The 13948-nt window shown below is 35.4% G+C and overlaps 1 protein-coding gene across 2 annotated transcripts in view; it reads left to right on the forward strand.

Moving 5' to 3' along the window:
* LOC142982240 (uncharacterized) overlaps positions 1-13948 on the forward strand; it is a 36829-nt gene that overhangs the window by 7088 nt on the left and 15793 nt on the right. The window contains exon 1 of one of the 2 annotated variants that reach the window (XM_076128647.1): positions 12256-13034. The exons of the other annotated variant lie outside the window; for it this stretch is intronic. Within the exon in view, the coding sequence (XP_075984762.1) occupies positions 13007-13034 (28 nt within the window). The 5' untranslated portion in view covers positions 12256-13006. Of the gene's footprint in view, positions 1-12255; positions 13035-13948 lie in introns of those variants that run through there. 2 annotated transcript variants of the gene reach the window in all.

The raw sequence follows: 13948 nt of genomic DNA on the forward strand, positions 1-13948 counted from the left end.
AAAGAACGCCGAAGTGGTGAAAGATATAGTTTAGGCTAGTTTTCAGGCAGTAGATACAAAATATAAAACATAACAACTTAAAAAACCATCTAAGAAACTGAAACTCTAGGTTAACTAAAGATTCTGGATAAGATAGTCACTTTGTTACAAAAGTTTCGTACCACAAGCAAGGATTTGCTTAAAAACGAACCCAAATGAAATTGTTTTTGCTGACTGTGACGAAATAAATATGATTTTTAAATAAACAGTGCTACATTGTACCGGGACTAGTAAGAGCTTTAAATAGCAAGCATTGTGTATCAGCCTTAGTCACAACAAGCAGAACCCGACAGGTCCTTATCAAACAACTTATCATAGTATTCAAATGTTCTCAGATATTCACACTACACAGTACACAGTGTACAGACACGTCGGGGCTACAGGCGTCGGCTAACTGTTGGTCAATGCATATTGCATCCGTAATGTTAGCAACTCATTTGAATGCAATAACGATAAATTACATTATGATTACTCTGGGCTAAGATCGTTTCGAGATATACAGATTATTATGATAAGGTTTGTTGGTCCGTATTTCACTTTGAGAAATAATATTTGTAGGTATGTACTAGGTACTCTTGAACGGATGTAAAGTCTCATTATAGGCGTAAAATACATACAAAAATACCTGTTTCGCGTACATAATCATAACTTACTTACAAAGGAAATAGCTTAAATTTCCGCAACATGTACCTATACTTAATTAGATATTTGAAATTTAAAGTTTATACAGCTAGCGAACATTTTTATAGTAATATCTAAAAGGCATTGAAAAATACTTATCGTACAATAACAAATAAATAATTAGCTAGCTTTGATCATAGGATCACCCAAGAGTTAGGTGTCACAAATCCCAGTTTTAACACTTTCGTTATATTAGTAACTTTAATAAATGTTGTAAGTTTCAAACAGCGTACAAGTAATGTAAATGCCTTTGTAAGCTTCTTTTACGAGCCTTTTAGACTATTTGATGTTTTTCTTGAATATTGGGCCTCTTGTGACAGACGACGTTTTACAAAGTCTGTAGAAACTGTGTTAGCCTGTCAATATAATTTAATGTACTATAAATTACATTCTAATTTGGAAGTATTCCTCAATCAGTTGAATCTAAGGTCAGACTGGAGTCCAGCCGCTAATAGCTTGAAGGTGCGTCACTCGCCATAAGCGGTGAGAACTGCTAACTGGTGGCCGATGGGACAATGGTATCAATGGCACCATCGACTTAGGGCCGCTATAGGGCTGCATGGAATCCTTACTTAGATTAGAACTTACAAGTATAGTAGGTAAAAGCCTACATGCATGGTGCCTGGTGAGCTCAAGTCTTTACCCCTCCCGGAATGAGGCAGGAGACCCTTACCCATCCGCGGGACAGTAATGGGTTTAGATTTTGCTGATAGAAATCGTTTAGCTTCTTAAAACAACGCACGTAGACAACTAAACACGTCTAGATTTTGATTTATCAAAAGAGTAACCGCAAAAATCTTTGCTTTATGTGAAGTCACAAGCGATAAAATAAATGACGTCTCATTACTTTAAAAAATGGCTACCGAAGTTGAACGCCTATCTCAATTTCGCCAAATACAGTCATGTTGTCCTTAACCAGTGCTATACGAGTATACTTGGGAGTCGCGAGAGTCAGCAACCCTGGTGCAAGTGCATAAGGAAACGACTCCGAGGCCGCGGGGCCATTTCGGGCACAACTAAAATGTATTTATATTTATTGGTTCCTGGTTTTGGCGCGCTGCGTACAAGATCGCCAATATGGCGATTTCGTCGATCGATGTTAAGTTATTTAAATAAATTATTGCGTGTGAAATTACTTTGGTCATACTGGTGCAAGATTAGTGAAAATATAAAAGTTTTTTCCAGAGTGTTATGGAACATGGTCTCTGCCTTTCCCTATCCGAGAAAGGCGTCATTTTATGTTCCTACGCATGTTGTCACAGTGAAATATTCAATCAAATATCAAAATAGCCATCACTCTTTTATAATAATTCACAATATTTTTGTGCATACGAAGCTATCTCTACATAACAATATCTTTGCAAAAATTGGGTGCAATACATTCAATTGTTATTGTATTGTGCCTTTATAAAGCTCTGCTCGATATTACGTATTATTTATATCTCAAGTATTCGCCTCTGTATGTCGACATGTGAAGTTATTTCATATTTTATTTGCTCCACTTTAGCGTTTATTTCTGTTTTGTTTTGGATCCGTGTCGCCGCTTCCTTACACAGTCATCTTTAGTAAAAATAATATTCTACGTACTAAATTATTATTATAGAACTGTGTTACGTCGGAAAAATGTCTTAAGTGTTTTCCACGCAACGTAATTAAAGTATAATTAAAGATTTATATAAAAATGCTTGTAGGTGTCTATCGATGCAAAAGTTCCTTTTAAACGTCTACTCCTAACTATAACTAGGGTAATTTTGAGAATTGCCATTGTTATTCTTGCTGCCGATAAGGTGATTTGGAAGTAAAGAGAGAGGCCCTTGCCCAGCAGTGGAACACTCAACCAGGCTAAGAAAGAACATAAACAAATTTTTATATGTTGTATGTTTCTTCTAATAAAGGCGACTTGTGACCTCGGCTTTTTTACTATTTGTTACACATAAAGAAACAATTTCCCCATGTTCAATGTACAGGAAATAAAATGAGAACAAAATTCAAAACGACCAGATTCCCAGAAGTACTCACAGTGGATAGCGTCACCTCAATGACGAACAACACAACATGAACTAATATCACCAAAACATCGCTATTACCAGCATTTAAGCTTCCATACCTATTATTATATCCATAACCGAATCATAAGCCCCTCCCACTGAGCATAACATAAATGTAAAACAAAGCATATCCCACATGATGCCTACTTATAATAATCACTAATATGGCAGCAGTTTTTGTACCCCAAGTAGCGTGGGTTCGAGTTTCGGCGATGCCCATCGTTAATGACAGACAGACCTACGGACGTATTATTTGTAGTGAACACGTACGGAATGTGACTTTTAAAGGCATATTTGTGATTCGTCATTTGATATACTTGCCTTGTTTGGGTTAAAGTGGTGATTAAATTATGTTTTGATGTAGGAGCTTCTTAAATTAGGATTAGTTAAACTCAGTTTGGTTACAAATTGGAGGTTAGGAAACTATGAACAAATAGAATATACGTACTTTAAATACCTATATGTACTTCTAACTAACTTTAATATACAATGTTTCATGTTATTAGATAGTTATGATAGTTCCTTGCCATCGTTATCAATATTTTCAGCTCGGACGGCCCTTTATTGATGGCCTCCGTGGCGCTGTGGTTAAGATGGTCGCCAAGCCACTACCATTGTGTTGAGAAGACTTGGGTTCGATGTTCACACGAGACAATAATTTGTGCGGTCAACAAATAGTTGTTTTGGGTCTGGTGGTACTTTGTGCCCGTTGTTTATGTTATTAAAAGTTTCAGCGACACAAGAGCAATTCTAAGTGGGGGAGTTGTCTTTTAAAACTAACATGTTTTAAGCAAGCTTAGCAACGAGAATTCAAAATAAGTGTCAATGTGAATTGCTATAATTAAAATTTCGAACTTCGCACTCACTTGTCTCACTCTGTACTTATAATAATTAGTTATACCTATGTAGTGTAAATACAATGAAATTCCCATGAATAGCGTGTTGACATACCGATATAAGACAACTCATCTAACATTCGACATGCTTGGCAACTACACACACTTCTTCCGCCAAAAAATTACTGTTTTTATATTTTGTTTATATGCCATTAAACATCGCGACTGTTTCTATATAGAGTTTAGTAGAACACCCAGAATGTTGCTGAAATACAAGTCTAAACCAGCTTGTCTTTATGAATTGTACTTTTTTCTTACTCTATACCTAGAGTAAGAAAAAAGTAGAACTCAAGAACTTTATCAGAAATGGAATAAATATTATGTATTCAGTTTTGTGATACTCGGCTATTTTACTTGATCGAGAAAATATTTTTATTTTTTATACACTTTATGAAATTGAGTTGCGTGTTTTGCAGTTAACACATAGAGTTTTACTCGTATTCAAGAAAATTAATCGTGTAATAGCTAATGCAAGTACTCATTTATGTAAATAACCAAATCATTTATTAGGATTTTTCATATTTATTTTGTACTTTTTTATATTTAAATCACTTTACTGGCATGAAAATTAACATAAATAATTCGCAAGAATTGTATATATAAGTACATATAAAAACATAATATCTCTACCTCTCCAAGTTTATCACCAAGCGTCTCTATCGGGATTAAAACCTCATCACTAAAAAACGATTTTCCCTATATGCATACTACTCTGTAGAACAACTACAATACAAAATTATACGTCATAGTAAATAATATACTCATATAATTATATATTAGAGTTCACGTCTTAAAAATAGCAACTCACAGGCCCACGCGAGAAAACTAACTGCATTGTTGTGTACAGTGTGTACACCCACACTCCGTATTATCTCTCAGTTTATCTTTATATTATGTAGTATATGAGTGAGAAATTGATACCTTTGACTAATAACGTGTAAGGCTATGTTATGTTATAATTAGATGCTTTTATATAAGACGCCAACTTACATAACTTTGCAATAAATACTAAATATTAGCTAGCTAAGTAGTCTATACATGCACATAGTTTTATATGTTAGTTACCTAGGGACTGTAGTATAAATAAATATTTTTGCAACTATTTAGTAATGCACTCGGGAAATGGCAATAGGTTCTACTTTTTAGCGCTTAGTTGAAAAAATATATACCTAATTAAATAAAATATTATATACTTCTATTAAACTTTTGATTCATATGCCTATGTCTTAGTGTTAGGTCATTGTTACATACTTTTTTCTTTCTATCTGCTATTCCTATGCATAATTTGATGATTATTTAACAATGAATATTTGAATAAGCTCTACCTCTCAATACCTAAACAACTGTTGATAAACAATTTATTCGATTCATAATATATTATTAAAGCCCTTTTGCCGCCTCCGTCTCTCTATCCGTAATAAACTCAAATCTACTGAACGAATTATCATGCGGTTTTCAGCACTAGATGTAGCGATTTCCGCGACTTTGCAATAAAACATATTTAACACAGCCAATAAACAATAAACTAGTGTATTATTTCAATTAATATCGTCGATAGTTGCATTAGACATGTCTATTTGTCACCGCGGGGGTGTGGGTTCGGTTACCGCGCGGCTATTGTCCCTCGAGTGGGCGGATTTTGACACGGTATCAATACGATGCCTATAATTGGCCACGTTCAATGAGCGCTGTCGTGACGCGACACCTCATTATTAATAAATGTGGGTAGCAGGTTCGATGTCTGCTGCAATGTTTGGGACATTTGGATTGACAGACTGGCTAATGATTGGATATGTAGAGTAATTGAAGTATTATGTAGTACTATAACAATTTCTATTAAGTTTCGAGTTATTTCGTTTGCTTGCCACGTACAGTCAACAGTTCAATTCCTTAGCGAAGGGTTACCCTGCTTTTGGTTCAAAAGGACATACATAGATAGGTCGCTGCTTATGCGTGTATCGGTAATAATCCTATTATAATATTAAAATAATAATATTACTAAATTACAAAAACTACTTATTAACAACTTTACTTGAATCTATGGCCTCACGGTTCATTCCGTGTGATTATTAAAATATCGACTCTATGCCCTGATTTATCCTAACCCTGGCCCTACATTTAACATGAAGTAAAAAATTAAGAATCACTGAATAGTTGCTGATTTATTTCGTCAATAACTTGTAAAGTTTTCTCTAATCTTTTAGTTTCACAACACAATAGTAACAGTTCGTTAACACCCCGCGGACATCACCCACACATGATTGCGATATAATTGATTTATTTTGAAATATTCGCACCGCTGCATCTTATTTAGCGCTCCTACATGATTCATAGGTATTAGGAGTACATTATAATTAAATATACACGTCAACATGATTGATAATAAGCCAAGTTTGTTGCCGAAAAACATATCAATGAGAAAAACACGCGATTTCTTATTTAATTTAGAAGTTTTTATGTATTAGTATTAAATACGTAACTTTTTATATTTCGAGCGAGCCATTTTAAAAGAAAACGTATGATAATACGTGTAAATCTGGTTCTAAAAGGATAATATAAAATGAATTTGACATAATTATTCTTTCTTTTTGCTGCCTTACTGGGAATAAAATCAACTACGCCCAACAGCATGCTACTTCATAAGTTATTTGTTTTTCGTTTATCATGCGTTAATTGTAGAAAATAATAGATCCCCATTCTCCATGTATTTTATACACGATATAAATATATTGTATTTACGCAAGAGGGCAAAAAGCACCCAAATAATCCCTGAAAAAAATTATCACTAAAACAAAGTGCCCATGAAATGCGTAATACGATTTACATAAGTTGTCAAATATCTGTTTACTTCGGAAATTCAACGTATAAAAACAAAATCATACAAAAATACTCTCTTAGACATATTTCTTAGACTTTTCACAAGATAAATGGTATAGAACCGTCCGTGACGTGCCGTATCATTAGGCGCCGGCTACGAACACAACACAAATATACTGTTAGAAATAATATGAGTTACAAACATGCACGTAACGTGCCAAATTTAACTGTTTTGTGGCTAAATATATCTAAATTATTGTACCTATTTATATAAAGAGCAAACTCTGAAAAAATATCTTCTTCTTTTCGTATGGTTAGTGTTCAACCTTATGACAAAGTTTTTAAAGCCGTCCGAAGGCCTTTGACGTGGCTTAACGAATGTTATCTTAATTGACAACAACAGGGACCGTCTTTTTACGTGCCCTCCGAAGCACGGAGACGTATAGTTCAAATACCACTATGCGGTCACACATATATAGAAGGATCGCGCCAAGGTTTGCTTAACCCACAGATCGTTTACCGATCTTTGAGCACAAAAGGCTATGGGCGCCTCTGAAAAATGATAAGCGTGACTATTCGAAAGTGCGCATCTTCGTTAAGTTAATACGATAGTGAAAATGTTCTTTCTTGATAAAGGCATTAGTCACATGAATTGCTACTTGCATCATTGAAACACTTTAGTAAACGGTCACCCATCAGAGCATTGGCAGCATTAAACTTTGCTTATCTAACTCATGATTGACTAAAAAAATCAATTCAAATCTTTAAATTCTTTCACGCTCTGACTTCTATCAAAACAGTTTTTGCATTAATGCAAAGTCCATAAGTCTCATTTGTTCAGCGTACTGGACTCATTAAAACAAACCTTCCCTTCATGATATGTGGAAAGCCTTGCATATACCAACAATGGGTTATTTTCTGACTGAGCTATAATAACTCAAATATCAGTGTTGCAACAGAGAACACATTAAATATTGCAATAATCATTATTTACATAAATAGGTTTGAACTGCGATAATTTCAATATAGTCAAATAACGTTGCGATTATAAACTGGGTGAGATCTGTTTGATTACTTCTATTACCACATCTGTGTGAGCTAGGCAAGTGGGCTGACTCTGAGATCATTGCACGGATTCTCAAACTTCTTACTTTTACATTCTTAATATAAAGATAGGGAAATTGCAAATGTGTATTTTGCACTAGTAAAATAAGGTATATTTATAATTTGTTCTCACTGTCTCTATGTATTTTTTTTTTCAAGTTCGCTTTCCCGGCATTACGTTTATTCAAGACCGTCTAGAACGTACAGAAAAATTAGCCGTAACGTTTTCTATTATTATTCTACTGAGATTTAAAAACGATAAAGCTTTTCTCAGAATTTTTCTTTATTCATCTAATATTGTGATTATAATATAATCTGAAAATCGTGTTTGATTTCAAATGAGAATGATTATTAAACGTAGAAAAGAGTTTCTGAGAGAGACCTCTTTCAGCACGTAGGGTTTCAGCATCTTATTTCCTGTAACTAAAAATCTTTTATACCAAGGAAAATATTAAGTTTCTCACGCTACTAAGTTTGAGTGCCACAGAGTAGTGAAATCAGTTGCGGGGGTGTGACAGTCGCGTTGCATGCGCGGCGTGCTCGCACCTCGCACTCACAGTGAAAGGCCTACACTGCTCATAGCTCGGTGTTACTTGTATATTTGCTGTTTTATAGTCATCACGATGTTTGAAGATTTATAGCTATGGATGAATTTTTTTTATTGTAATTGTTATAAGACTGACAAGGTGATCTAAGCGGTAGAACTGTGTTGTGGACTGCAAGGTTTTAGACGCATTTCTTTTTGATAAGTTTTATTATCCGGCTTGTCTCCTATGTTACCCCAAAGAATAGTATTTGGTTTATTCATTTATTGTATTGGTGTTATGGTTTGAAACCCTGTAAAAAGTGAAAGAAAGAACCTTAAATACTTTCTTCTTTTGTACATTCGAAAACGCAAAACAATCACTATTGTTTACTAAATTGTTGTCAAAACACACACAACGGACTTAGATCTAGCTATAAATCTTAATTCGTCATCTCTAACTACATCCCCACCAGTTTTTGTTAGAAAATACACATAAATTCACATAATGTTACGTATGTAATGAGGTTCACAAAGAGTTTGTTTTGGCATGCATTCGAAGCATGTTTTTCTACCAACTTTATGGGTTATTCGAGCGTAATCATAGCAGGTAATTGGGTTATAAAACTAAACAAATTGGGTTTATTCGTTCAACTATTTTAATATGATTTCTTATTGTCTACAATATTATACTGCAACTCATAATATAAACTAACCGCAGTGGTTTTGTAGCTAAGATCGCACCACGCTGCCATTGCGCGCAGGGGTCGTAGATTCGATTCCCGTACAAAACAGAATTAGGTTTAGAATTTAGACTTAGTTATACTGAACATCGTTAATTTGTACGTTTGTAAAAGCCGATGTGAGACAAGACTAGTTCCTTGAGAATAATGAGTCATAAATGCACACCGCAGACCTAAAAACATTTTAGAACTGACAGTAATACAATTTATTTTAGGAAGACGAAAATATCGAGTAGAAATGTAGATGTCTTATTTAAAAGTTTGTGTTAGAAAATTCGCGAGTTCGCACTACGGCGACTACTTAATTATGTGTTGTGGTGTAGCATTGATATATGTATTAAATCATCCTACGCTAGTTTTTAGGTACTTTACAGACAGACTGATGGATTATAGTCCATTTCATTTTAGTTGATTGATCGAATCGTTAGAATCTGTGTTGAAAATAATTCTAATATATTACATACATATAACAAAATACTCTCTTTGGATCTTACCTGTTATGATACAAGTGTGTATTTAGTAATTAAATAAAAAATAATAATCATTAAGCGTGATTTTCCTACACTTTTCACTAAAATAGGAACTTTTATCCTTAAAACTAATCACAATTTAATTTTACTTTACTGAGCAAAAGTATCCATATTATAAGGCAGTTTTGGAATCTATTTGTTCAGCGAGCAACATAATAAAATTACACACAAAAGTTATTTTCACAGAAAGAAAACTGTAATAAAATTATAGGGGACCATATCGGCCGATCAAATTTAATTTTCACTTAAGTTTTTACCAAACACTGAACTTGATGAGTACCGTGTAATAGTAATACAGGTACCTGTTGAATGCAGGTACCTGTAGCTCGATTCTCTACTACTATCGACTACCGACAACCGACCTGTCATCGAGAAATTTTGTATGAAAATCTGATCAACGCCTCTGACGGGTGTCGTAAGAAATATTTTGGCAGTACCTTCTAAATGTCAAAATTTCGATACTCGACAGTACCGACTGTACAGAATCGCGCTACTGATCTTCAACACAATACTTTCAATCACAAACCTGCCATAATCCATTGATAACTCATAAATATGTATGCGAGATATAATATAATTGAGTTGCAGGTACCTCCTCCTACCCGGTGTATTTGGGTCACCTGGCGCTGTGGGCGCACGGCTGGCGTGGACTCGCCATAAACAGAACTTATACTGTCATAATACATTTCTAATCAGTACGCAAATGTTGTTTATTAATCAACTAAGAGGCGGTGATGGAGCAATCGTTACATTATAATTGTAATATTGATATTGTTCTTACAATGTACGAAGAGAGATTGATAGACTGTATTACCTGGTTTCTGAGGTACATTTAGCTGTAGTTTATCTATTCAATATCGTTTAAGCTTATATAAAGATGAGAGTTTGAATAGATAACCGTCCGTTAAATGTACATCAGGAACTGGGTATTAGTCAGTCAAGCAATCTTTCTCGCGATTATTATGTCGATGGGTGACCGCATTGTTGTTTCAGTTGAGCATCTCGATGCTTTAGAAGACTGACGTACCTACTACGTAGAGATAAGTAAGATTGCGCTACCCTATGATTGAAGGTGCTAGCAATCTCAAGCTTAAACATAGTGTAACTAATTGCATCGATAACTTACGTAGACTTTACATACTGCAAATAAATAAATAAATACTTTACATTATTGGCCTACAGGAAAAGAGTAGATCAATCGCCTTCTTGTCATTATCTTCTTTGTTTCATACATGCGTTAGTGTTGTATAACTAGCTGCAATAAACAGACCCTTGAAGCAATAAATAAACTTCATTCACGAAACTCCAATGTAACAGTGAAAATGAAACATTACTCATTTGTCACGATTTCTTAAATTAGTCGCGAGAAAATGACTAATATATCGTAATTGGCACCGAATCGTGAATCCAGCGTAATGTAGATATTATGAAGATGATAGACTAAGAATTGTTCTTCCTTTGTGCAATTAACGTGGTAAAAAGCGAAAGTTTGCGCTAAAATGTGTTTACGCTTCTTTGCGGCATTCTCGTTTTCAGTTTTAGCGTTCTATTTAGATTACATTATAATATTATGTGTATCATGCCTTGGTGATATAAACTCCTGATTTTTCATAGAAATACACATAAAATCACGCATTTTGCTTTATGCGTAGGAAGAGACCGAATAAAAGTATAAGGGTTTATAAACTAAAAAAGAAAATTTCGAATGCCGGTATTTTTTTATTTGTGGAAAAAAGCCAAAAATTATCAAATTATAATTGAAATATAATTTTAATGATAATATATTTCAGAGTCAAGTCAAAATAAAATGTTCTGGGTTGCAAATCCACTCATTTGTCATTTCGTAGTATATCTTACGAGTTCAACAATATTTATCGACGAGATATAAATCCAGTCACGTGGAGGCCAGAGTGCTCGAATTTTTCTCACGACTAAAAAAATATTTATGTAGTATTTTGGTGGAATCTCCGAACTGTGCACACCAAATACTTGTAGCTTTTGAATTGTTGCCAATCAACGCACTCCACTAGATCTTATTCTCTTAATAGAAAACACAAACATATTTCTATACCAAATAACAAATTTTATTCGAAAATTTATTTTTTGCATAAATTGCAGAGCACTTTCCATTTCTTACGTTAGTTAATGGTCGCTCCGTAATGTCTTATACAGGCTGCGTTTATAACATTTTATTCAAATTAATAGTTTAATTGGCGTGTTTTAAAATTTACGATCGTATGATAATATAAAGCTAGCGAGCCGTGTTACCACTCGACGTAAGTTAAAAGCGATAACATTTATATTTCTACGAACATCTGAATCTCTTGTAAATTGTACAAGTGACGCACTTTTGACGTAGTTGTGAAAAAATGTTCAGCACTGACTTGTTTGTGTTAGTGCTTCGTAATTAACAATTGTTTTTTGTAGATTTTCCTTGAGTTTTTTGAGTTTCAGTTGTAGCCTTGTGATATTCTTAGTGATTATTAGACGAGACATTGACTTAATATGAAACCATAACAAATCACTTTTTCAGTGTTTCATTAAATAGAGATAGCTACAACCTAATATGCAATATTAATAGTTCAGCATTATACCCACGCCCGAATTATTCCATTATAAAAATAGTGAAATGATAAACTTGTATATTTATAAACAGAACAATATCTGTTCGCATTGTGTAAGCGTTGAGGCAAAAACTGCCCGTTGTGTACAAACGATATGTTAATCTAATTCTCGTTTAAGATTTGTAGGAAACGAGGTTGAGAACGCGAAAATAACTGACGTGTGCTAATTACCCCATTTTTGCGTACACATTCGACCCAAGTTAATGGAATAGTGACGCGTGTAGGGACAGTGCGAGTCCAGTGCGAGCGGTACAATGGACTCGACGTACTGGACGCGTGGCGGCGGCGGGAGCGACATTCCTGTAAGAGAATACCATATATGGCAGGCTAGTGGCGCATGGCGGCCAGGTAATGCATCCCCGATCAGTGAGCGATTATAACGCAACGGAAGCGGCTGAAATTAGCCGCGCGCATCGTGCGGACGGGGCCGGTGCGCTGGCAGCCGCGCCGCCGAAACTAAATACCCAAAAGCGTTTGTGATCGCGCGAGCGGTTGCCAAATATGGCACGAATCTCGGGTTTCGCGAGGCGCGCGCGCCGCGTCGCTGGCACACCACCAGCCACTGCAAAAACGCTCACTGTTCCCGTCTAAAAACACGTAAAAAACGTTTTTATTTCTGTAGCGAGCGGCCTCTAAATTTAGGCCGTATGGAAACCGAAAGTAATACGAGCGATTTTGGTTGCGGCCGCGTTGTCTGTATTTAGATTAGAGCGGCGCGGGCGCAGCGGCACGCAGTGGGCGCGACTCGCGACTCGGGAGCGTCGTGTCCCGACTGTATGGAGCTGATCCGCGCCGACCTCGCGCCGCGCTGATAACGCGCGCACTGCGCCTGCACCGCGCCCGTCGCGTCCCCGTCTCGCGGACTCTCGCCGACTCTCGCGGACTCTCGCGGACTCTCCCGCGACACGCGCACTCTCCTCTAACCACTTACCGCCGCGGTTCTATCAGTTTATCAATGAAAAGTTTCGTGTTATAATAAGTGTTCAATTAAACGGATTTGGATGTCACAAATGTTGCCTGAAGGCGGAGGTGATTATTGATTTTTATGTTTTAATTACTAGTGTGTGCGAAATGCCGGTGTTTATCAAAGTGAAGTTGAAAGTGTTGAACGCATGCGGGTTTTGCAAATATTAACTCTTGATTTCATGCTGAATATTGTGTAAATACGACTAAATATGGACTGAAATATTGTCATTCAACTTGGAGGCATATTCAATCAAAAATTTGACTACCAAATGGCTATTTTCATGCCATATCTTATTCGGAAACCTCGTAAAGGTTTACATTCTAGTATACTTAAAAAACTTATGTTCAACGTTTTGATAAACACCGGTAATATTCTTTCATATATCGTATTATTAATCTGCGTGTGTTTGGCGGCCAGGCGGCCGGTGTCGAGTGTAGTATTATCAAAGTATACAGGGTGTTGTGTTCGTGGCCGTTGTTATCAGCCGGTTATCGAGTTTATTGATTGGTTACTAACAAGTGTAGCAGTACCGTTCAATTATTATCTTTACTATTTCGTTGATTTGACTTTGGGTTATATGAGACATTTTGGAATATATTAGTTTTAAAGTGCTTATACAGTTTCCTTGCTAGAAATTATCTTATACGAGTCAAGAATTAACATTAATTTAAGAGTTTTTTTGTTTGATTACTATAGAACTTAATAGTACTTATGTAATATCTTATCTGTGTTTTCACTGTAATTAATATTGAAACTGTACGCATGAAGGTACCTACAATTACCTTTTAGAAAAACTATCAAAAACCATACACATAATATCTTACTGATAATACGGTATGTGGTTTTGATAGACGGTTCGACCACATATATATTTCTACTCAGTATACTTACCACTGCGTCAAATATAATATACATAATTTATCAAAACATAAATAGTAAAAAGAAAATTTGCTAAACGTATGTTATGGTTGCACCC

This window comes from Anticarsia gemmatalis, chromosome 21 (assembly GCF_050436995.1).
Source record: "Anticarsia gemmatalis isolate Benzon Research Colony breed Stoneville strain chromosome 21, ilAntGemm2 primary, whole genome shotgun sequence".
In the NCBI taxonomy this organism is placed as follows: domain Eukaryota; kingdom Metazoa; phylum Arthropoda; class Insecta; order Lepidoptera; family Erebidae; genus Anticarsia; species Anticarsia gemmatalis.